This window comes from Staurois parvus, unplaced genomic scaffold (assembly GCF_062004578.1).
Source record: "Staurois parvus isolate SC_StPar_1 unplaced genomic scaffold, SC_StPar_1.0 ptg000141l, whole genome shotgun sequence".
Classification (NCBI taxonomy): domain Eukaryota; kingdom Metazoa; phylum Chordata; class Amphibia; order Anura; family Ranidae; genus Staurois; species Staurois parvus.
The window spans coordinates 890,995-917,605 of record NW_028317937.1 but is presented as its reverse complement, the minus strand read 5'-3'; the positions used below and the strand labels follow the sequence as shown (position 1 = coordinate 917,605).

At 40.3% G+C, this 26,611-nt stretch overlaps 1 protein-coding gene across 2 annotated transcripts; it reads right to left on the bottom strand.

The window, feature by feature from the left end:
* On the bottom strand, positions 1-26,611 carry PTBP1 (polypyrimidine tract binding protein 1). 2 transcript variants are annotated; one of them, XM_089673567.1, is made up of 15 exons: positions 26,497-26,611; positions 17,013-17,043; positions 13,197-13,266; positions 9,239-9,411; positions 9,008-9,154; positions 7,658-7,828; positions 7,301-7,411; positions 7,027-7,198; positions 6,717-6,788; positions 6,283-6,413; positions 4,680-4,713; positions 3,828-3,920; positions 2,749-2,965; positions 2,363-2,440; positions 1-2,262 (listed from the first exon to the last, which is right to left on the bottom strand). In XM_089673567.1, the coding sequence occupies exons 1-15, from the start codon at positions 26,502-26,504 to the stop codon at positions 2,130-2,132; spliced, it is 1,641 nt and encodes a 546-aa protein (XP_089529693.1). In that variant the 5' UTR covers positions 26,505-26,611; the 3' UTR covers positions 1-2,129. The 2 variants fall into 2 exon arrangements, with proteins under 2 accessions (XP_089529693.1, XP_089529694.1); XM_089673568.1 differs by having other exon boundaries at positions 6,717-6,785.

The window sequence follows — 26,611 nt, the reverse complement described above, 5'->3', positions numbered from 1 at the left end:
TTAAGAATAAAAGGTGTTTATTATGAGCCCATAACAGATAACTACAACTGGATTGAACACCTACTGAAAAGTATAAAGGTTTCTTATAAAATAGTTTTTAATTTGTCTTTCGTACAAACATATGATTAGAAGTAATGGATCTTTCACAACTGTCATCTCAGCACCCTGCAATACTGAAATCTGTCTGAAACATTATCAAAATATACAATTTACCACTAAATAAAAAGGAATATTGTATTACAGCTTTGCACTTGAGTAGGTATTGAAAAAGCTAGATATGTACATTAAATGTATAAACAGGGTGAAATGCACAGTATACTGGGGAGGTTTTTCAGAATCCTTGCTAGGTTAAACAAATGCAGCTTCAGCCTACATTGTATGTCTTAGCTGGTTGCAGACCTGCAGTAATGCAAATAAAATGTCCTTGTATGACACCAGCAGCAAAACATGATTTTTCCAAATGCCTAACATTACATCTATTGATCTTAAAGCTCATTCTGCTTTTAGGCTTTTTAGCCTTCAAGTCGTAAAGGCCCATTTTGATGAGCAGAATTTGCTGATCACTGCCAAGACTTTTCTTTACAACCCAAGCTGGAGTATTGTGACACCTGCAAATTTTACTTCATACAATTACATTGCACATAGCAACTGCAAATGTTCTGTAATGCCATGTGATAAGGCACAGGAACAGATGTTAGACTGTAAAGAGGAGAAAGGCATTTATTATGCAGTGCTCTAATAGAGAAGCAATAATAAAAAAAAGAAAAAACAGGCACCTGAGGGGCAACAATGAAGGCACTAAGGACAGTACACTAGGAATTTCAGCTTTTATAAACTAACTTTTAGGCAGAGTATGCTGCAGTCAGTCTGCAAAATATGGAATTCAGACATTCCAGATAGACTAGATATTTGTTTTGATGAGATTGTCACAAGTTTCAGAGCCAACCTCCACATTTGAGAGTTTGCAAATGATTTTAAGTAAGTTTGGAGATCTTACAGCCAACAATTTACATCCCTGTGGATCATGTGTATGAACCTGAGGCACTTTAGAAACTTGCAGCTAAACTGTGCTGAGGTGGTGTCAATCAACTCAAGGTCTGTAATGGAAAGCCAAACCTTAAAAAAGGTATAGCTTTTGTAGGTAACCCTTTGTGCATCAGTTAGGATTTGACACACCAAAAGGTTAAGTGCTACAAACTGCAAGTTTTGTTTAATGCAGGTAAAGCATCAATAAGGCATAACAGAAGGCAGGAAAAGTATTAAGACTGTACACAACATGCACGTTTCATTTGGTCCTTGATATTTTGAAGCATAAGCTTGAAGCATGGACAGCATGCTTTCTTAACAATAAGGCAAATGGGGGTAAATGAATACATGGAAATCAAAAATGTACACAACTGTGTAATTAAACAAGGATAAAGCAAGCATCTTTCTTGCTACCTCTAACGCCTGTTCTTTACCAGGCACAAAGCAAAAACAGTATGTGAATTAGCTAATGTTAAGGTGCCATGGTCCCAGAAAAATTTGGTCAGTAAATTAGTATAGATATGGGAATGCTGTGGTTTACAGTCCAGACAATACTTGAACTCATCAGTTTAGGATAAACATATCCAAGAACCTGACAGTGGGCAAACATCAGAAAGTTCAGATTGTAAGGCACAGAGTAATAGCTGGTCAGCACATTATGTGACAAGGTTTGACCACAAACTGCACACGCAGTGTTCAGCTGATGTGAACTGTTTCCATTGGTCACATGTGCAAAACATACTGCAGTCATTACATAAATCTAGTAATCAACTAGATTTACAGCTGGCCCTTCAAATCCAGGTTAAAAAAAAAAAAAAAGCCAGGGCCAGTATGCCAAATGTTGGTCTTAACAAAACTGCCAAAAACTCCTTATCAAGTACAGAGTTCATTTAAGGGTACTGTGAAAATACACACAAATACCCTCAATATATTCACTAACAATGAAACCCTTGAAGAAAATATTTCTTAAAAAGTTAAAAATCTGGGATGCAAGGACACTTGAGCGCTGCAAGTAAAGTGGCTTATATCTGGAATGATGGAAGTGAGCCCTTGGAGAGACATAACAAAGGCTGGCAGTCCTTTACTTTTCTTAATTTCCCAAATCAGATGGTGGACTTTGAGAAGGAAACTCTCAGGTGATGGCTCTCTCCCATATCATGGTTGTGAAGTTCAATGAGAGATTCTATAGCCTCTTCAACAGACCCCATTTGAATAAGAGCCATTTTCCGATCTTTCCTGAAAGAGCAAAAAGGAAAAGAAAAAAAAAACCTTAAACAATGCTCCAAGTAAAAGAATGTATGTATGTATGTATGTATGTATGTATGTATACACTTACTGGAAGAACTTAAAGCCTTTCACGGTGCATCCATTGTGTGAGAAAAGCTGCTTTAGATCCTCTTCGCTCACAGAAGGCCTTCAAAAGTAAAGATTTTAATTAAATGAAGATTCTGAAGTTACAATGAAAAGTTAAAAAAAAACCCACAAAAAAACCCACCCTGGCTATGAAAATGACAAAATGTTGCTTAGTTTATAGTCTGCTGCATCCTTGAGAACTAATCTCCAAACGCTCAGGACAGAGCAGGTGGGGATGGGTTTCCTTATGTGTATGGGCAAACTGGAAAGCATTCCACACACCAATAGGCCAAGTCTTAACCGATTGCTCAGTTGTACATCTAATCCAATATAAAATGTATCCAATAAAACCTAGAACAAGAATCTTACGGTATATTGGAGAGGTGAAGCGTGGCAGATGGAGGGAAGATATTTTGAAAGTTCTTAGAGCCCGGCTTCTTAAAGCGGTGGAGAGGAGAGTTTGTGAAATCTTTTGTTAATCCCTGGTCTTCCTGCCCCTCTCTAGGTAGCTGGACAGTCTGATGCTTAGACACAGTGATGCGAAGTGGTTTCCCATGAAGCCTTTGTCCATTTAAATGGCTCATAGCTATAAGAAAAAAAAATATAAAATACAAAAACATGATTACTGAGGAATGCCTTTAGGAATTACTGTGCAGTTTCTCAAGTACAGACTGCAACAGCATAGAAAGAACAGTGTACAGGGCAAGCCAAATATTTGCAGCATGCTGTGAAGCAATTTTATCCAAGTGCAAGCAACAGTAAAACACCAATACCAGAGACTAAAGCTTAATGGTCCATTAACTGTTAAGGTACATCAAGTGGCCTTTTCCACATTCATGACACTTCAGGTTTGATAAAGTTAATGAACTGTTTTTACTTGCTTCCTGGCACTGCATCACAAGAGTCACAAGTATGTGGACAAACATGCTCAAAGTGGCTCTAAAGGCTGAAGTTTTTTTTTTTACCTTCATGCATTCTATGCTTGAAGGTGTAAAAACCTGTGTGCAGCAGCCCACCCCTTTCCCCCCCCCCCCCAAATACTCACTTAAGCCAGATCCAGCAATGTGTCCTGGGAGTCTGCTATCCGACTCTTTTCTCATTGACCAAGACAGTAGGAGTTATTGGCTCCTGCTGCTGTCAATCTCAGCCAGTAAGCCAATAAGAAACGTGTAGGGCCAAGCTGCAGCTCCATGTGTGAATGGGCACGGCACAGCAGATGGGGAATGTGCATGCTCGGATGCTGCTTGCTGTGGGGGCACCCAACAGGAAGAAGGGGCCAGGTGTGCCAGCAGGGGACCCGATGAGGATCCAGCCTGCTCTGTGCAAAACCAGTGCACACAGCAAGTATAGACTTGTTTTAATATTTAAGCATTTACAATCACTACGTAAACTAAAATACACTTTGTATTGCAAACTAGCCATTTCCAGTAGAGGTTCGTAGATCTTACCTAGCTGAGCTTGGTTCCCATCAGCCATCTGGACAAGTGCATTCTCTTTCTTGTTAAAGAGAATTTTTACTCTGTGTACATCACCATACACACCTTAGGGAAATAAAAAACAAAAATCAAAAAAAACAAACAAAAATAAAAAATAACCATGCATAATACTTATGTACATATTTGTAATGAGCACAAAGTCAGTTGTATGCTAATGGCATGCCAAGTTAGAACATTAGCAAAAAAAACCCACAAAAATGAGCAGTCTAAAGATGTTAGCTTCACTGTCAGTCTAGAAAGTTTTCCCATGTGTGCCTACTAGTATTAAAAGGAGGGGGAAAAAAAAAAAAAAAAAAAAAAAATGAATGAATGATACAGCAAGAGGGTTTCCTAATGACCTCTACATTTAGCAGATTGCATAAAAACTGCAGGATAAGCTCTAGCTGACCCTGGCCGCCCTAACCCCCCCCCCCCCCACACACAATGTTTAAGGGATGATCATAATAAAGTCTCCATTTACAGAATCACCCCACCTACAGTGCATTAGCAGGAAGACCTGCTAAGAAGCAACTATAGCCATCACCCAACTCTGCATGCCACTGCTTCAAAAAAAAAAAAAAAAAAAAAAAAAAAAAAAAAAAACACAAGATGTTAAATAAGTGCAGTTCTACATCAAAAGGCTTTGAAATTCTCAGCTGCTACATCACACAAAGACCACCATACAGAAAGTAAAAAAAAAACAAAAACGTACAACTGCACTTTCTCCCACCCAACACATCAAGAAAAATGCATGCAGCACCCACCCAAAAAAACAAAAACAAAAACCAGAAAAAAAATTGAATAGTAATAAAGTGCGAAACATACCGAAAAGAATAAAGAGGCATTGGGGTGTGACTCTCTTTAGAGAACAGCAGAGCAAGGCAGCGGAGGGACAGGGGGTAGAGAAAAGGAGCCGAGGGGAGAGCACAGCTTGCAGAAATGGTCCACGAGGAATGTGTCACCGGAGGAGTGGTAGGAGCAGTTGACGGATGATATTCAAGGTGGTTAATATTTGAAGGATAGGTTGGATCCGGACAACAGGGTGTTTGGGATTTTTTGGAAGGGAGAGTATGTTTTGTTTCACAAAGCACAACAGGAAGCAGAAGATGCCGTGCAGTCAGTTGGCAAAGAAATTCCGGATCAAGGTAAAAAAAGAAGGGGATGGGAGGAAAAGAAAAGTAGCAAAAACAGGTCAGTAAATATATAAAGAAACAGGTACATAAGAATAAGTCTTCTAGATTAAATGTTTAAGACAGCTACTAAGGTTTAATCTGATGGGAAAGTAATACAATGAAATGAAACAAAAAAAGGTCATATGAGACAATATCCACAAGTAGCTAAGGTGGTCACTAATGAGATGCCCTTCGCAAGCACATAATCCTTCAGTAACCACCACAGTCCAGGATTTAATTGCCATTGTTAAAAAAAAAAAAAAAAGGTTTCTCTTTACTCTAAATTTCAAACAGTGGAATATGCCAGAGAACAAGTCTTATGCAGGCTAGTATTTTGTAAGTAAACATTTTAGCGATTTTGTTGGACTTTAAGGCTAGTACCACCAAAAAAGCCTCCAAGGTATGCTCTACAACCTAACAAAAACCCCAAGTAATCAACACCTGTACAATGGCATTATCCAGACTCACAATTTGTACTAAACTGAAACAGATTCTAGGATATTGTCTGCACATGTATCAAGAGATCTGCAACTAAGTAATTAGCAGGAAGAGTATTGTTAGTTCAGTCCCTAAGAGGGAAGTTAGGGCCATCCCTCAACTTAAAAACTTAACAGGAAAAAAGTAACACTATTTCCATCTAATATTGCAGAACAAATCTTTGGTTCAGACAAAAGCCTGACAAACAGACCTGTTTCAATGTACAGTGCACATTTTAAGGCTTACATAGAACTCAAATTTTAAATGCTACAAATTGTACAGCAGAACACGCTTTGCATATTTCAACTAAAAAGTTAGTGGAATTAAACCCAAAAAACATTGCAGCTGACCAATCCTTAAAAACACCATGGCTGCATTTATTTTATATGCCCACTTTTTCCAACCTGTTGATCTTGATCCACCCAGTAACCTCCATTCTTAGGGTGGCTCCACTCTGGATAAAGGCGCAACCAAGCCACCATTGGACACAGCAGCATTGTCAATCTCGGGAGAAGGTAGTGTCATTTGCACCGATATTTAGATGAACTTCACTAAAACCAAACATAAGGGGACTAAGCAGTTAAAGGAAGCCCCCCCCCCCTCCTACCAAAAGAGACAACCACATCCAAGAAATTTTAAGCTGCACATTTTTAGGTTTAATTCCAATTTAAGTTACTCAACTGTATTAAACTAAGCTTGATGTCAAAGTAGCCATTTCAAAGTGTAACATAAGTATTCCAGTGGCAACCATTTTATTTAGGCCACACAATTCCACTAACCTCTGGGTTAAGGTTGCTGACAAGCAAAACTGCATTTCCAGGGACTGCCAATCCTGGAATGCCAAGTCTACTGGCAGCAGCAGCTGCTGCAGCAGATGGAAGTGCAAGAGGTGCAAGTGCTCCATGGACACCTAAAAAACAAACAAAAAAACAAAAACAAAAAAGGATATCCATTTAAAAACCACTACATAGCAGTACAGACACTTTTGGGTGTGCACATCTTAATTTTAAATTGACAATTTAGACAAAATCAGGGAAGCTTTAACTACCCAAAGCAAACATTTTACCCACATATGATATATTTTCTTCTATCACCCAGTCAAAACTCCTCAAGGACACAAAGCAGTAATCTACCACTCTGTATACCATCCAAAGCAAATTTTTAGGTCTAGCATTTCATTATAAAAAAGGAGACTAGAAAAAATTAAAACTACCTTGTGGGATTGCAAAAGCTGGTGGAAAACCAGCACTTGCATAAGGATTTGCAGATATCAGTCCTGGAGCTCCTGAAAGAAAGGGGGAAAGCCACTGTAGATTAGCAAGAACAGGGGGATTTGAAACTTATACAGGCTCACCACATTCAGCCGAAACAAAATCTCTGAATGCTTGCTGGCTTCACATGTTTGAGTCATATCTGACCCATTTTATACTAGAAGAAAATTTGTCAGATTTCAAAGGGTGTGATTTTCCAAAAAGTAGGGTAGAGCTAGTGTTAGACATTTCAAGTTTGGTTATGATTCTCACCAAAAGCAGCAATGGTTTGATCCAAAGAGGGCTGTCCATCCCCAGAAGGAAGGTCTGGCCGGGTATAATCCCGACTTTTGTCATTATTGTACTTTACATTGAGGCTGGTGAGCTTGGAGAAGTCAATACGCAGCGTACAGCAAGCATTATAAATGTTCTGCCCATCAAGAGCCTAAAAAGAGGAAACTACTATCAGACTTTTCATTGTTTTCACTTACTAGCAGGTTTGTGTAGAGTACAAGAAATTGTTTAGAAAAACAAAGCATCTACGCACCAGTTTGGCATGTTGGGCACACATGGGATCAGAATACTGAAGAAGCGCCTGAAACTGATTGTTCTTTGTAAAAGTAATAATCTTCAAAACGGTCCCAAATTTGGAAAAAATCTATAGAGGGGGAAAAAAAAAAAAAAAAAAAAAAAAAGTTAAAGTAAGTTGCTGACTAGTTTGGTCAATGAAAGACCAAACCTCTACAGCTGTCCATTTTAGCAACCGTGATTACGAGACACATTTGAATATTTTAAAGATACAGCATTTTTTTTAACCCAGGGCATAAAACCACCAAGCCAAACTCCCTTGAGGTGAAACATACAACCACACATTCCCTCTGAATTTCAACCCAGGTGCATGTACCTGTTGCAAGACATCAAGAGTAACTGGATAGAAAAGGTTTTCCACAATTATCCTGAGAACTGGGCTCTGTCCTGATATAGCCATACCAGCATCCACAGCAGCAGCAGTGGCAGACAGTGCAACATTTCCAGACTGGACCGAATTCACAGCCAGCAGCGCTGCTTGTGCTCGCTGAAATTAAAGCAGAATTAAAAAGTTTAATTGATTTTACAGTTAATGAAAGTAAAGAAAATGTGTTTTCCAGTTTCATGCCAGCTTCCAAGAAATATTCTTCCATTACACAAAGCATTTAGTTTGGCACCAACAATTTGGTTGTATGCCAGGAGGCTACAAAGTTGGCATATTTAACATGTTCTCTTTTACCTAAATCAGAACTTCACTCAGTGACTGCTTGTTTTGCTACCTCCCCCCAGCCTGCAAATGACGAGGGGTGGATGAGTTCCAATTTTCAATCAGTAACCACTCCCACAGTCTGCATTACCATTCTAAGAGTACAAATGTGCAGTGGAGAGCCACAGTTGGCTCCCATAACCAAAATAGTAGCACTGGGGACATTCACCAGCTGCAAGAAGACCATGCTGGACAGTATCTAAGGTAGCAATTACAGTTCCTCCAAGCTTTTACAGGAGGAAATCTTTGACATGTAGGTGTAAATATGCAATAGAAGTAAAAACCGATCAAGGTACCAAGATTTAAGGAAATAGACTATACATTCTGATGTCTCAAACCAATTTCATTCTATAAAATTTAGCATATCCTATTTAAATTAATTTGTTTTTTTAAAGAGAAAGTAATCTTTAAGAGCACGTTACCCCTTTATTTATGGTGTACCATGCTCCTATGTATTTATTTGCCACCAACACTCCCTGCACCTGCTGTCAATCTGAAAACACTGGCCATGCAGGGTTCTGCAGACAGCTTCCTGTGAAATAGGCTACAAGTATTGTCTGCCATTGCTGCTGTGGCTTTTAGTTCTCAAAGAACTGCAAGGGTAAGGGTGAGCACAGGAGGTACAGACAGACAGCTTACTGAGGGTTTTTAGATCGGTGCATTGCACCCACAGTCTTGTGCAATGTAAAAATAAAATGCAATTTATCTGCAAAGTTTTTTTTTTTTTTTTTTTTTTAACACAAAAAGGTGCTCTCCTTCAAGTGAAACTGGTACACTTCTGACTGCCAATAGTAAGGAGGGAAAAAAAACAAAAAAACACAAACACACACAACTGCTGTATTTTACAAACAAGATCAGCACTGACCATCCTGCCAATTTGACCCTAGTGTACAGCACATTTTACCCTTTCCCTCAAAGAGGGACAAAGGAAACTTTTAGAGTCTTCAAAACATTACTCACAGCTTGATTTGGAGAGTTATCAGTTTTCAGTTCTTTGTGATTTGAAAATTGGATATAGATTGGCTGACTTCTGAGCACAGGTGTAACTGTAGCAAAGTAATTCACCATGGTGTTTGCAGCCTCCTCTGTATTCATCTCCAGAAAGGCCTAACAAAAAAAACAAACACCACAAATAAGCATATGTCCCAAGTTGCAAATGTACAGTTCAGATGAAAAGAAATTTAAACCCACCTGATTTTTGCCCTTTAGCATCAACAGGTTGGTCACTTTTCCAAATGGAAGACCAAGAGATATAACTTCAGCTTCAGTAACATCTCCTGGAAGTTGTCGAACATGAATCACTCTAGACCCAACACTTACGGATCTGTTGTCTCCCTTGAATTTCTTGCTGTCATTTCCGTTTGCTGAAAAATGAGTTTAATTTTCACATACAAAGAAACTTAATTGCAGGTAACAGAAAAAGGCTTTTTTCCCCCCTTTACAATCATTTACACTTCAGTTTTAGGGCTCGTTCACACGACTGTTTTACCTACGCTTGCCAAACGCCCCTATAGCGTTTGGCAAGTGTTGGTCCGGCGTTTGCGGAGCATTTAACGCGCCGCATGCGCGGTTTAGCAGCGGTTGCTAGGCGTTTGCCGAGCGTTAAAAATGCCCCACAAATGCCTATAATGAAGTTTGAATGGTGTTACCGCTCCACAAACGCCCCACAACCGCACACGCCGGCCGTTTGTGGAGCGGCACCATAGACTAGAATAGGAGGCTTCAACGCCTCCTGACTCGGCCGTTTTGCCACGACGCTAACGCTCCCACATTAGAACAGCACAATGTGCTGCAATGTGCAGAATTGTCAGGCGTTTGGGAAGCGGTAAAAATGCTTCCCAAACGCCTCTCTGCCGCCTGCACACAACGCTAGTGTGAACGTAGCCTTATGGGCTTAAATGATATTTTTCCTTTAACCAACATTACATAAATATTTTAACCAGCAAACGTAATTTAAAGTTTAGACTATGCAAGGACTACCATACAGTGGCATATTTATTAATCAGCATTCATATAGCACCAACAGTTCGCAATAAAAGGGGGACAGTACAATTACTGTACAGAAGGAATTGTGACAGTATATCAACACTACACTGTGTGCACAATTAGGGAAGTATTTTGACCAAAATCATAATTATATTGCCCAGCTTCAATCTGTATAAACTTGAATGCTTAGATTTAGGCACATCAGGTGATTTGTATTTGACCAATGAGGGAGGGTGCGGTCTACAGATCACTCTATATCAAGGTGTGCATAATTAGGCAGCTTCTTTTCCTCAGGCAAAATGGTCCAACTCTGCCAGTCAAAAATAGTAAAGTCTGAGGGATGCAGCACTTTAGCAATTACAAAGATATTGGGGTGTGATCACAGAACCAAAAATAGAGAAAGGAGGGGAGGGGGGGATGATGACTGCCAAAGATTTCAGAATCAAAAGTGAAACCCATTATCCTCCACTGCGGTCATATTCCAGAACTGCAACCTACTTGGAGTGCCCAGAAGTACAAGATGTTCAGGTATGGTCAAGGTAAGGAAAGCTGAAACCTGACCACCACTGAACACACAAGTTGAAACGTCAAGACTGGGCCAAGAAATATCTGAAGTCAGATTTTCAAAGGTTTTCTGGACCGAGGAGATGAGTGCGACTCTTGGACCAGAAACTGGCACAAAGCTCCTCTTCAACTCAGATGCCAGCAAGATGGATGGGTACTGGTATTAAAGATGGGCTAGCTGGACCTTTTCGGGTTGAATATGGACTCAAAATTAACTCCCAAACCTACTGCCAGTTAGACACTTTCTTCAAGCAGTGGTACAGAAAGAAGTCTGCATCTTTCAAGACCATTATATTTAGGCAGGACAATGCTCCATCACATGCATCGAAGTACTCATTACATGGCTAGCCAGTAAAGTCCTTAAAGATGAAAGAATGACATGGCCCCCTTCCTCACCTAAGCCAAGCCATATTGAGAACTTGTGGGATCTACTAAAAACTGATTTACAGTGAATGAAAAAAACGGTACACCTGTCTGGGAGGATGTGTTCACTGCTGCACAAAAGCTGATATGACAGATCAGGAAACTGACAATCCATGAATGGCTTATTGAAAAGAGTGGCTAGATTTGTCACTTAATGTTTAAGTTTTGAGTTGTTTATTCTCAGTTTCACAGATAAAGTGAGATAGGACATTTTTCGTTTTTCATTTAGTTGCACAATTCTGCGCACTAACAGCTGCCCAATAATTGAGCACACAGGGTTGAGGTTTATTAACATTTTGGATTGACCGAGAGCACTGCAATTCAATAATGAAATGAATCTTCAAAAAATACAACTTGCCTAATAAGTGTGCATGCAGTATGTGCAATGAGAACTATTCAACCTTGCAAGGCCATCATACTTTCAATAGTAATGTGACTTTAGACATGGGAACATTCCTTATACATATTGATGCAACCGACTGATCAAATTTACTGGGCAACAAGCATTGTTCGTGTTTCAGACAACACTTCAATGGACTTGCCATTGTGAATGCATAAATGCATCAAAAAAACTCTACCACAAGTCCAACTAGGTTATAGCAAACCTGTCAAGGTTAAATTACAAAATACAAGGAAATTACATTTGTATGGAAAAACTTCTTTAAAAACCCACCTGTCAAATGTTACTCTATAGTATGTGCAAGGAGCTCTGAATATTCAACTTTGGACTAGTAGAAAAAGTTTTATATTTTCTGTCGAGTCTCCTCTTGATGACCGAGACTAAAGAATATTGCAACTCAGAGGGCCACAAGGAAGCACCACAGCAGCTAGTGACTCCCTATTCAACATACAGCATAGTGCGGAATAGATCAGTGTTCAGAGCTCTGCTACAGACTGCAGCTGTTTTAGCATATTGACTACTAAAAGTTTAAGGGGTTTTCTTCAGTGTAGTTTAACAGTCATTTGCCTGACTGGATCACTTAACACTGACTGTAGAATGATGCTTTAAGGCTTGGATTTACTGTGTGAATTTGATTTGACTAGGCCATGAATATTAAAGTGGAGCCAAACCCATCAATTTATTAGTTTCCGAAAATTACAGTCAATGCATGGTGTGAATTACTGTCACAGTTGCTTGTTCTCTCAACTGAATGGTCAAGCCAAACAGGTAATGTCCTAACCAATCGCTTGTTAAGCTTAAAAATGGAAGCTTCCTTGGCTGACAGACTAGGATAGCTTTAGTTAACCAGGGTATACATGCACAGTTGCAAGTGCTGATTGAAAGCTGGTTTTCCAGAAGGACCACCAACAACTTGTTGGAACAGTGGTACACTTACGGAAATTTGTCCGGTTCCTGCTGAACCAGCCACATTTTGATGCATGTATACCCTGCTTTACAATGTAAACTGAAACATTTAGTGGTTTCGATATTATTCCAAGCAATAAATCAGTAAACAAGCTCTTAATGTGTGGTTGTCTGAAAAATCAGCATCGATGTGGAAAAATAACTAAGTGGGATAGGACTCTAAGCATGGTACATCTTGCCCTGGGGAAAATTTGCCTACTCTTCCATGCAAATCCTTCAGATTAGAAGGGCATCTCCTGTGTTCAGGCCAGCTCACAGCTTTTCAACTGGATTCTAGTCCAGGTTCTGGCTGGGCCATTTCAACACTTTTCTGGAAAAAGGCATTTACTTTTAAGCCCCAGTTCCAACTGTAGAAACAGCCACAAAACCTAATGCTGCCAGGTTTCACTGTGTGTATGGTGATTTTTGCCTCACACCATTTGGAATCATGACCAAAAAACTACCAAGACGAGATTGTACCATGCCAAGACTACCAATCCAAAAGACTGAAGAAAAAAAAAAAAATCCAAAAAGCTTTATTTATCCGTTTTTAAAGTCTCAAAACCTGGCATTTTTGAAAAGGAGTGTAGACTTTATATCCACTGTAGGTTGGCCAACATTCTTCCTATACTGACATTGTTTGCACACATCTTACTGCAGAAGTGATGCCCCTTATACCCATGGAGTAGAAGGTTGTCACTACCAAGACAAAAGCTACATTGTGATACAGAATCATGATTTTAGCATATAGAAAACACAAAAAAAAAAACCCCACAACAAGGACAGAAAAACAAGCTAGACACCACCACAAAGAAACAAAGAAAACATTACCTGCAGAAGCAGAGTTGCTCATGATAAAGGGTCCGTTAGTAACACAAGAGAAAAGCTCGTCAGATCCCCGCTGGAAGAGAAAATAAAAGCTTAAGATTGCAGAAATTGCAAGTAAAAAGCTTTGAAAAACAAGTTAACCCAATTCCACATGCAACTTTCTATTCTTCTGAGACCAGGGTCACATTTTGGGCTGCTGCAATGTAAAAAGCCTTTGTCCTAACAGTCAACTGAAATGCTTACAGAAATGCATATACTTATACAGGTGTGCATGTACGATGACATGACATGGGGGGAACCACAAACACATTTGGTATTGAAATGCTTGACAACTGTACCCATGATAGTTTCCTAGGCAAAAATTAAAATCTATACAGGACCAAAACGGTTTACAACTGTCTACCTGCCAAATTCCAGCAACAGTGCATCAGTTCTAATTTATGAAGTTCATAAATTAGCTTTCAAGCCACAATTTGATCCTAGCAAAAGAGCCATATGTACACCCCCCATACATATGTATACAACAGAATTTCATATTTGAGACAAACTTGGTTTTCTCCAAGGACAAACTGGAAGATGCATGGTCATATCCACACAGTAAAAAACTTATTTTGGATAGGGTTATGATCCATCAGTTTCTGGGTCTTATTGAGGAAACTTCCCATTACCATCCCATACCCAAAACAAGTAGTGAGGAAATCCCTGCAAACAGGAATCTCTTGGGACCAATTTAATTTAATTTGCACATACTGATAATGGTAAACAGGACAAGGGGCACAGACTGCAATAAATACCTGACAGGTGTTCTAATCATCTCCAAACTAAAAAAGCTTTACCTATACTTTAAAATCAGGAGAATGGCTTGCTTTATGTCTGCTACGGATTTTTACCTTGTAGGAACCACTGACTTCCAACCTTTAATAGGAATGTGTCCTATTGCCTGATCTGTGGCAGACTGCTTATACCTACATGGATCTAAATTGAGATGTGGCAGGGTCCTTTTGGTTGGGCATATTAGAAAAAGCTAACAATGCATAGTTGATCACTATAGGAATTTTAAAGTCACTAATAAGTATGCAATTATTAAAGCAGACAGGAGTACTAATAAAATTGTGTTTAGGAAAAGCGCAAGCACACTATTGTTATACACGTCTGGAAGGAAGAGTTCATAAAAAGCACAAGTAAAAATTATGTGGGAGAGCTCATTTATTCCAGTGCTTTAGAGCATGCCAAAAGATTCAGTTACCATAATGGGAAAATTAGAAGCAGACCCTCAACTGTGCCAAATTCTACATCAGATCATAAAATGGATACCCTCCATTATATGACATACTTTCTTCTGAAATTAAAGAATATGCTAGATGTCTGCAAAATGAAGCAATACTATAGGCTGTCCTGTTGCACTAAGCTGTCCAGCCCTCTACTTTCCTGAGAAAATCTATTACAAGGATGGCCCTTCCAAATCAAAGTACTGCTTTTACATACGGTACTGTACATGGAGCAGGAAATTTGCCATTATTCACCATTACTGGCTCTGGTAACAAGGCTAGTATCACATTATCCTGTAACAAGTTACTTCAAACATCACTAAATTATTAAGAGTAAGTTTAGAACTTTTAACTAGAGGACCTGGAGAATAGGAAAATATCAAATGGCACTGCAGCATGCATATTTATGCAACCCTTTACAATGATCACAGAACCATTTACATCAGCACACATCTTAAAAGAAGCTTAATACATTTCATATCAGACCTTTTACATAAAAACCCTCTACCAAAAACCTGAAACTAGTATAAAGAGGGATCTGACACCAGATGTTGGGCAAGACAGTTTCAAATGTAGGTCAGCTGAAGAATCAGGAAACAAAAGCCAGTGGAGGGTACTTAATGCAAAAAAATAAATTGTCAAAGTTAAAAAAAAAAAAAAAACAAACAAACAAAAAAACACACTTCTACAAAATTATCTTGTTGTGAACACATCACTTTACTGTCTAACAGGAGTAAAGTCAGGTTCTCCATGCATTAAAAAAAATTATTTTTTTTTAAAAAATTACACGTTACAGTCCAGCACTGTCATACCTCTGTTGTGTGCTTGCACTTTTAGAATTTAGGATGACAGCCTGAGGCAGGGCAGGAACTGTGTACCATCACCCCTCCCCCAAAAGCCAACACAAAGACTGCTATGGTAACACCTAGAAAAATAAACCTGTAATAAAGCAGGGTTGGGCAGGCTGTGGACTATGCATTCCAGAGCTTGAAAAGGACTAGTAATGCAGCCGCTCCCAGACATTACCTCAAATGTAGTAACCATTTCAATGATGAAGAAAAGTTTACAGGATAAAAACAAAGAAACCTACCCTACAATGTTTCACTTATACTTTCTTTGTAACATGTAAAAATGTGTATAAAATGTAAATAGTCCCTGCAATGTGCATAAAATGCATTGGTAAGTCATCACTAAAAATAGTAGAGCACTTTGATGTAGCTGCAGTTTCAATTGAAATCCATGCAAAGTTGTAAAGGTAGCAACTCTTAACACTAAGGTGCTTTACACATTAAAACAGTCAATTATCAATGAAGTCTAAATCTTGGAAATGTTCTATTGATTGTAGTGGTAGCATCACACCAACAAGCAGCAATTTCATGGTTCAAAGCATTCACTTGAGCATTGCAATAACCCATTCTTTTTAAATGGTAAACACCAGCACTTCCAAGACCTGATCAGAGGTATAAACCCAATTGTTTGGATAAAGTTTTTTTTTTTAGACAGATACATAACATTTTTTATGCACATTTTAGGGAGATGGGAACGCAACTTCTGGTCCTGATGCACTCTTTATTCTGGCAACTTAACTTCCACTTCATGAAGCCAGAAAGCATATACTGTGTAACTGAGCCTTAAACATATGTAAGGATGTTAAAGTGTTAGTAAACTCTTATTTTTTAACTACCAGGAAAAGCTTATCTGTAGATAAAAATTAATATCTCCGAAACATGTACCGCTCAAGAGATATTCTAGCAAGCTTCAGCCGGTGCCATCACCAGCACATGCTCTCTGAAGGAACATACCTGTGCTGTTCCTTCAGAGCTGTGTGCCATGGCTGAGGTGATCACATTCATGCGTGGGAGTGACATCATTGCAGCTGGGCTAATCAAGTGGCCGCAGGCCACAAATCCAGAAGACTGGGTGAAGATGGAAGACTTTGCAGCGGTGACAATGTGCCACTGAAGGGCTTCATTTCAAGGCAAATCTTTCATAATGTGAAAGAATGATGCATACTAGCACATTATACCTTTACCTTGCAGGAGAAAACTGTTTAGAGCTTAGTACCACTTAACCGTAGGTTCACACCTAAGCGGTTTCTGCAGCATTTAGCAGCAATGCAGTACAGTCCATTTAACATGATTTCCTATAGGACAGGTTCACATCTGTGTTTTCACCCGGTGTGTTTAGAAAAAGGTCAGGGACTTTCCATAGACTTCAATGGGAAAGCATGTATTGCGTTTTTGCCACATTTAACATCTGCCTAGCAAGAAAAAACCCCGCAAAATACAAAAAAAAAAAAAAAAAATTGCAAAATGCAATGCAGAAACATCAAAACGCAACCTGCATAGGTGTGAACCTAGATTTAATTTTGCTCACAAAGCCAATGCAGCCTTTCAACTGAAGCAATAAAAAAAATATTAGGCTACATTCTTGAAAAACCAAGAGGGAAAAATTAATGAATACCATATCAGTAAAATGACCAATGTTACCATCAAGAGAACAGGTTAGTATGATTCCCATTAAAGCAATTCCAAAAACACAAATGTCTTACCTTTGTACCAACTGTTATATCTTGGACAATGCTATGAGAAAACAAAAACGACATGTTAAAAACTGTTCTATTATATAAGCAAATGCAAAACACTTCCAATTTCTATATGGTTTAACATCTGACCCTTACTTAGCAAGTCTGTGCAAGAAGCAGAAGCCTGACTTTTTTTAAACGGTTAAACAAAAATGGAAGTAGGTTGCCATTCCAGTTCACTAAATTAGATGTCTAGACAAAAGCATTCAAATGAAAAAAGAAAAGCAGAAAATAGTGTGTCGAGAACACACAAGTCTTGTCAAAGTGACACTTAAGACATTAAGCAAAACTATTTTACTCAATGAAAATAGTCTAGCATTGTAATTTAAAATGTTTTCATGATACAGACCTCCCATTTTGTTACTGGTAATACTATAACTTTGCATAACCGAGAGGTGGCTTTAGTTCCTAGGCAATAATCAACAACACAAGACCATTTAATTGTGCTGCCACATAGCTGTCCTCTAATATTTGGACAATATATGAGGCCAATATTTCATTGGACATGTACTTGGATACTTTCTACTGTACCCCCCCCCCCCCCCCCAAGCAGATGGCATCTGCCTGGACTGTGCAACAGTTTCAGATTATGACCCCTTCAGCCAAAAGCCTCCTGTAGTTTTGATCAGTCAACAGGCACATTACTGAAAGACAAGGCCTAGCTTGCAAGAGAAGCCAAAGAGTAAGGTGTGGCAAAACCATATACACATACAAGTTTAAAGCAGGATATGAGTAAGCACATTTTTGCAGACCATGCATGCAATTTGTTTAGAAAAGCATCTTTACCCTACAGACAAATTTAGCAGTGAACAGCTTTCATTAATCCAAAATGTACAATCTGGAAGTTTAGTACAGTTTCTCAGACCCTAAAAGGATATCTATGATCCACTTCTTTGCAACATAACCTACTTGGACAAAATGCAACAACCCATAACTTGTTAAAAGTTTCCCAATCCTGCACCTGGTTCAGTGCACATGTAGCACAAATGAGTCAATGGAACAGCCCTATTAGATTGACAAGCTTTCCACTGAAGTGGCATTCAGATCATGCATGCACTGGAGATGATTTTTCCATACATTGCCAGGCAGGTTGTACAGCAATATTGCTAGAAAACTGCATATCAGGTTAAGCATATCAAAAATGGTGATGGGGAAACAGGCCTAAATAAACGAACTTCACTAAACCTTTACCAATAGAATATGAAGTACCTCTTATAACATAAGCAGATGAAGTACATTCTAACATACAGAACGGGGAATAAAACCAATAAAATGTTGCTGTGAGACAGGGAATTTAAGCACAAAAATGTGGCCTCAGATACCGTTCCAACACTTAGGCAAGCATGTCAAGAATGGAGATTACAAGAGGTCAAGGAGTGCCTAAAAAGATTTAGCAAAAAAATTGCTGATATCCCACTAGGTTCTCTTTTCTGCATGACTCATGCAGGGAGATCAGCCATACCTTATTGTAAATTGAATTTGGCTTCCACATCGGACAGTCTGCATATACTGCCACAGAAAACGCTTTTGGAAAAGCGCTAAACTTGTTATATAATAAAAGTGGCAAGCTAAAATTCTGGAGCAGTTTTGCAGCATCTTCCATATATGGGGCATTGCACACTGAACAAGAGAGGCCCAGAAGATCATAGCCACCATTTGAAACTTCCCATTTTTGGGTGATAGAACAGTTTACTTTATATGGGGCTTCAAGGGCTCATTTACACTCGCAGTCAGTGGGTGGTAAAAAATAAATAAATAGTTGAGCCACAATTTTACTGCTGACCGCTCCACTTGAAAAGGCAGCTGTACAGGATAGTTCACATACCATGGTGAAAATCATTCCCTGTCATGTGCAATACAGAGGACAATCAATTTAAGTAAGCTGAGCAACGCCACAACTATGTCCAATGCATGCAGTCACAGTGCAATGGTGCAGACCCTACAAGGTTAAAACAGGTGGCGAGGCAGCAGCATTGTCCCATCACCTATTAAAACACCTCTGTAAAACAATTACCACAGACCACTTCGTCAGCAAGGTCTGCTGCATGTGTAATCTTCACCTAAAGTGTTTGCATGAAGAATTTCTTGAAATTTTGGAAAATGAACAGATTCTCCTCACAACAGCTTTGTTCCAATGAGAGGAGGATTCTGGGAGCGCGGTGACGTCATTTTGGGGCGTGGCGGCCATACTTTAAATCCCTGTATCTAAATACCCATGCAGGAGATTCATAGCATGGGGTATTGAAGGCTTGTGATAAGAATTGAAATGTGAGTGGGCAATTTTATTATATATTTATTTTTGAAGAATAAACAGGATTACACTATGAGTTTTTTGTTTATATATGAACAGAGGAGGAGGCTGCTGAGAGTGTAAGAGTCGGGGGAGGACCCGGTGAGTCATCAGAGTGGTGTCCTGTTTTAAAGCAAGCTTACCCGGTGGGGTCTTGGCAAGGAGGTGAGGGGCCACTACAGCTATTGTTTGGATTCACAGTGTGGACACGTGTGATCACATGCATGAAGATTGGGAGTTCCTTATGTTGTATTTGGACAATTTATTTTTCCTTATGGACTTATTTTCTTACAGATGTTTGCAATGATTTTCTGTTAGCGATTGTCACTAATTGCACTTTATTCCCATTTGGGAGTACACTGGTTGCACATAGGTTTAGTACCTTGTGGTATTATTTAGAGCACGGTTACACTTTGAACAGTTAGGTTGCACTTTATATTTATTTAGTAAGTTTAGGGATAGCGCTGCACTTTATATTTACATTTAAGTGCATGGGCTAACCCTACGTGACACAAAACCGTGATACTTGCACTTTGAAAATAGTGTAATGGGAACATTTATTGTCGCTACACATGTGAACTGGGCCTTAGAGCTGTGGATTCTTGAAACAAGACTCAGAAGCAATGAGACAGTGAGTGAATGTAAACATTTTAAGATAAGATTAAATATAAAAACAAACATTCATTGGGGGTGCAGGGATTTAGGCTAAGGCCACAGTATTGAGGGCGCAGGAATGTGTGTAGATTGCATTCATTGCTAAAGAGCGATATGTTTTGGGTGCAGCAGACTCGCAAAGGTGCCAATTATTTTTAATGACACCACAAATCTGAAAATGCTGTGCAAAACTGCATGGTGCTGCAGCACCATACGGGTCTGTGTGGATGCCCTATCAGTGCATTTTGAAAAAGGATCAGATACCTTTTCCTGTCTCACAGGTACAGCAACCTTTCAAATGACTAGGCTACTGTGCCTGCTCAAACACAGGTTTGAACATGGACCTTAAGCAGAATTGAAGCAACTGTTTAAAAAAATTGTGAACAGGCAGGCCAATTATTGCAGAAGAGACTGGCAATAAAATAAACCTGCCTGCAGTCATATTCTGCTCTGTATAGATTCTAGTGCAAAGCCTGTGTGCTAGGATGGCTGCACTCCTGCACATGTTCGATGTTGGGAGCTAAGGTTAAAGTAGAACCTCACCCGAAAGTGGAAGTTCTGCTTGTGTTGTGTGGTGTCTGCCTCCTACTCTATCATTTTGGCCTGGGGGGGAGCAAGCAGCAGGTACGTGGCTCCCACACAGCTTATTGAGGCAATCTGAGCAGAAGTCTTCCCACCACCACCACCATCTTCACATGCAGCTGTTCCGGGACTCAACACATATCCCAGAAGGCCACATGACTATTCACAGCTCACGCATGTGCACTGGAAGTCCGGCTGAAAAGCTTCAAATCTGGTCTCGCTTAATTAAGATGCCGGTGCCTGGACCTAAAGCCAATTGAAGAACTGGCTCAGATCTGGATCCTTAGAAAGGCAAGTGTCCTAACCTTAGGAGTTGCAGCTGCTGACTTTTTGGGAGAGGGGAAGGGAACGTAAGCTGCTCTTTGACCAGTTGCCACCCAGCCTATATCCAGATGGCGGCCGGGTGAACAGCTCTTCCCTCCAGGTGGACGCCATATGGCGTCCTTCCAGGAATGCGCATTGCGCCTGCCCGCAGTGGCACTGTCACCGGCCATGTACCTCGGACATGGCTGATGACAGATCTGTGTAGCGGCCCCATTGCCAGTACCATGAGACCTGCCGTGACCAATCACAGCTGGTCACATGACAGTCTACAATGGATGGCTTCCTTTCATGCCATCCATTGTATGCAAGTGTCTAGCTGTGAATGGTCACAGCGATCACATGCACAAGCTGGGCCAATCATAGCCCAGCTGTATCATGTGATTAGCTGTGGCCAAATCACAGCCAAGCACAGAAAAAAAACCCTGAATTAAAATAGATTTCATTCAGGTAAATTCTTGTTTAAAGCAAAGAAATTCTTTGCTATAAGCAAACTGTAAAAAATAAAGAAATACTGATCACTTCCCCAAAGTAGTACACTGTTACTATGGTAACATACTACTTTGATCATAGTGAAATATGAAAACAAAATCTAAAAAGAACTAAAAAAAAATCATTTTTTTTCGTACTGTCACCAGTGTCCCTGGTCACCACCATGCTGTACTACACTGGTGACCGTATAAAAAAAATAGTGAAAATAGTTCTTAATGTCTTCATGTCCAAAAAATGGAAAAAAAAATTACAACTTCAAAAAACTTGCCATGCCTCTTGTGAAGTATGTCGGTCTAACAAAAAGGGGTCATTTGGAGATATCTGTCCTTATGACATTCTTGGACCTCAAGAAATTAGATTGGCTGTCAGTATTTCAGGATTGATCAATTTTCAGATATGTACCATAGTTTGTGAACTCTATAATGTTCCTACAGACTAAATAATACATCCTAATTTGGGTTAGTTTCACCAAAGAAATATAGTAGAATACATCTTGGCCTAAATTTATGAATTATTTATTTGCAAACTTTTATAAACAGAAACAAAGAAAAACATGTTTTTTTTTGGTCTTTTGTTAATTTAGCAAAAAATAAAAACCCCAGCAGTTTAGTTTGGGTACAGTGTTGTATGACCACACAATTGTCATTCAAAGTGAGCGCTGAAACCTGAAAATTGGCCTGGGCAGGTAGGGTGTAAGAGTGCCCTGTATGGAAGCGGTTAAAGGGTCCACTCACATCCAACACTGCTGTATAATAGCGGTCAATATGCAGTGTGGTCCATCGGAAACCACCACACAGTTCGGCTTTTTTAAAAAGTGAACTTAATTGAAATGTGACAGACACTTCATTCGTTTTAACTGGATGCCATGCTGTATGAAGTGGTGCACTGAAAAGAATTAGCGCATGAACGGTTTTCCAATGCACAATGCGTGCACACCACCAGAAGGCGTGAATCAGGCACACGAGACGCACGGCATTTTACGGTGTCATTTGGTGGGACTGCGCTAGTATAACCAGTTATTCCAGCGCAGTCCCACTGCATCTGGTGTAAATGCACCCCAAGTATTGTGGACTTTAGCTCTGCACTAAAAAGTGAGAAACTTTGCCTAAACTGGAGCACAGCCTATCAGCCTTTAACCATTAGCCGCCCGGCCAATGGTCGTTTGGCGGCTTCAAAAGTACTTCGGCATTCCGGGTGCACGCCATTTGGCGTGCTCCCGCATATGCGCAGTTCGCACCAATGCAGAGCCACGCAGCGGGGCGATCTGTCACCGGCCGTGTACCTCGGACACGGCCGATGACAGATCTGAGTACCGGCCCCAGTTGCTGGTACCATGTGACCTGCTGTGACCAATCACAGCAGGTCACATGACAGTTTTATACAATGGATGGCTTCATTCATGCCATCCATTGTATACTACTGCCTAGCTGTGAATGGTCACAGCTAATCACATGCACATGTCATGTGATTAGCTGTGACCAAATCACAGCTAAGCACAAAAAAAAAACCTGAATGAATCGATTTCATTCAGGTAAATGCTTGCTTATAGCAAATTCTTTGCTATAAGCAAATTGTGTAAAATAAAATACTGATCACTTCCCCAAAGTAGTACAATGTTACTATGGTAACATTGTACTACTTTGGTCATAGTAAAATATGGAAAAAAAAAATCTTAAAAAAAATTTAATGTAATAAAAAATTTAAAAAAATAATAATATATATTTTTTTTTTTTTCCATACTGTCACCAGTCAGTGTCCCTGTTCACCGCCATGCCAGTTATATGATGACGCTGTACTGCACTGGTGACAGTATGTAAAAAAAAAGTTAAAATAATTTCTCATTTTCCAAAAAATTGACAAAAAAATACAACTTCAAAAAAACTCGCCATGCCTCTTATGAAGTACGTTGGACTGTCTACTCTGCAAAAAGGGGTCATTTTGGGGATATCTGTACTATTCTGACATTCTTGGACCTCAAGAAATTAGATTGGCTGTCAGTACTTTATGATTGATCAATTTTCAGATCTACACCATAGTTTGTGAACTCTATAACTTTCCTACGGACTAAACACATCCTAATTTTGGGTTATTTTCATCAAAGACATGTAGTAGAATACATCTCGGCCTAAATTTATGAATTATTTATTCGTAAACTTTTATAACAGAAACAAAGAAAAACGTGGGTTTTTTTCAAACTTTTTTTGTTAATTTAGCAAAAAATAAAAACCCCAGCGGTGATTAAATACCACCAAAAGAAAGCTCTAGTTGTGTGAAGAAAATGATAAAATTTTAGTTTGGGTACAATGTTGTATGACCGCGCAATTGTTATTCAAAATGTGAGAGCGCTGAAACGTGAAAACTGGCCTGGGCAGGAAGGTGTAAAATTGCACGGTATTGAAATGGTTAAGTATTGTTTAATCGGTACTTTGCAAAAATTATGAGTGCAGCGCTAATTAGCATCTAATAGAACCGTAATACAATATACTGTATACTCAATCCCCAAAATAAATCCAAGATACTCAATATATACAGTGTCATGCATGTATTCCCTCATGGGGAATATCTCGTGCAAAAACGTGAAAATAAAGCAATACATACTATAATATACACTAATAATAAACAGTGCCACACAAAAAGTACACAAAGGAATGAACGATAGTTCAAATACAAGAAAAGTCCAAACTTAATAATAATACTGATGATGCTGTGCTTCATGATTAACTTCACACTCCACTCTTCATGCAAAATTATGTGCAGTGTACATGATTCACACGTGACAATCCTTAACAGCCCAAATGCTCCCTCACCTCCTTCCTTAGACCCCAAGGGGCCAGCACGCTTTCAGGATCACACGATCCTATCAGTATGGATCACGCTCTAGAATACATCTTCCTCCTCCAGCGTCCACCAGTTTAGCAGCCAGCTCCTCCCGGGGTCATAGTAAGACACAAGCAGACACCCTCCATAGTGCCACCAGTAATTTTATTGGTAATAGGTATAAAAAGTAGATTTCCGCTCACAAAACGATGAATCTTCCAGCCTCCTACCACATGCTATGGGTGTACTGCATGGGTAATACACAGGGTGTTCCAATATGGCCCCCACGCCGGAAATGACGTCACCGCGATTACCGGAAGCTCCTCCCCACGTACCGACTGCGTCACGCCCACTTCGTGACTTCATCAGGGTCCCCGATGAAGTCACGAAGTGGGCGTGACGCAATTAGTCGGTACGTGGGGAGGAGCTTCCGGTAATCGCGGTGACGTCATTTCCGGCGTGGGGGCCATATTGGAACACCCTGTGTATTACCCATGCAGTACACCCATAGCATGTGGTAGGAGGCTGGAAGATTCATCGTTTTGTGAGCGGAAATCTACTTTTTATACCTATTACCAATAAAATTACTGGTGGCACTATGGAGGGTGTCTGCTTGTGTCTTACTATGACCCCGGGAGGAGCTGGCTGCTAAACTGGTGGACGCTGGAGGAGGAAGATGTATTCTAGAGCGTGATCCATACTGATAGGATCGTGTGATCCTGAAAGCGTGCTGGCCCCTTGGGGTCTAAGGAAGGAGGTGAGTGAGCATTTGGGCTGTTAAGGATTGTCACGTGTGAATCACGTACACTGCACATAATTTTGCATGAAGAGTGGAGTGTGAAGTTCATCATGAAGCACAGCATCGTCAGTATTATTATTAAGTTTGGACTTTTCTTGTATTTGAACTATCGTTCATTCCTTTGTGTACTTTTTGTGTGGCAATGTTTATTATTAGTGTATATTTATTTTCACGTTTTTGCACGAGATATTTCCCATGAGGGAATACATGCATGACACTGTATATATTGAGTATCTTGGATTTATTTTGGGGATTGAGTATATATTGTATTACGGTTCTATTAGATACTAATTAGCGCTGCACTCATAATTTTTGCACTGTTTATTCACTTATTTTGGGTATAAGCTTAGTGTCAGCAGCTTATGGTTATAGGGTAGGAGTCCTTGTGAGCGCAGGAGGTTTTTTGTAATAATCGGTACTTTGTTAATTCGCTGGATATAAATATATATATTTAAATAAAACAAAATAAATTATATATATATATATATAAATCCGGTGAATTGACAAGTACCATTTAATCTTTTAAGAAATCAGGGCAGTTGATTGGTTGCCAGGGGCAATGGCAGTTAAGAGCCTGAGAGGAGTTACATTACGCCACTCCCCCCAGACTCTACAGCGATTCTTCTGAGATCCAACCCTACATATTGCACAACTTCCCCCTCCACCCTAATTGCACTTCTAACTGCTGATCTGAAGGAAGCCGCTGCCAACGTCAGCCCTTTCTGCTGCCTATACCGTGTAATAAAAGGGCCTAGCGATCACATCTCACTCAGCGGCAGATCAAAGTGTCTGTAGTGTTAAAAGCGCCCCAGCTCCCATTTTGTGTATGGGGTGTGCAGTGGCCAGTGGTGAGCAACGTGTGTACAGACAATAGAGCGGAAGCGGAGATCCCTCCGACTGAACTTTGCACACAGCGAGTCCCCCGCTCTACACGGCACACAGCGGCAGCGCTAAAGTTAATGAGTTAAACAGCAGGAAAGTATTTCGGGGGAGGGAGAGAGGGAGAAGCCCCCACCAGCACCTCCCCCTCCAGACCCCTCAGGTAACCAGGCACACAGCACACCACGTATGCAAATCAAGATGGAAACCAGGCGAGCGCCACTTCCTGAAGGACTGCTCACCATCGCCGAGTGCGCTCATTACCTGGGTGGGGTGGGGGCTACATTACACAGAGCCAACAAGCCCCAGCTAGGGAACGGAAGGGTTAAACCCTCCCCGCCACAGCTGCCCCGTCCTCAGGAGGAAAAGCACAGCAAACTCCTCACCAAACTTTACCCCCGGCCAGAGCACGCTTTACACCCGCATAGCCTCTGCACAGCACACCCGACACTTTACTTTCCTCCAATGCCCCTCCCAGAAACCCCAACATGGACCCCACGTTGTACCCCCTCATGGCAGACCGGGCGAACTCACTCGACACCCGCTTTTACACGAGCGGCCGCCCTTCGCTAGGCCCAAATACCGTAATAGCCTCCCTCCGAACCCCAGCAACTCACCCTTCCATGGCACACACAACAACCACCCGGCTCTGAGAGGAGGCTCCGCAATAACCGAGGAAGTCAACGCGACCGCCTCATATACACTCTCAAAATGGCGGCTGGACTAGTGACG

Bases quoted from the DNA above. Each gene is read 5' to 3' on its own strand.
- PTBP1 (XM_089673567.1), bottom strand. The intron at 9,155-9,238 runs GTGGGTTTAAAT...TTTTTTTGTTAG, and splicing joins TGCTAAAGGGCAAAAATCAG to GCCTTTCTGGAGATGAATAC. The intron at 7,829-9,007 runs GTGAGTAATGTT...CTTTAATTTCAG, and splicing joins ATAACTCTCCAAATCAAGCT to CGAGCACAAGCAGCGCTGCT.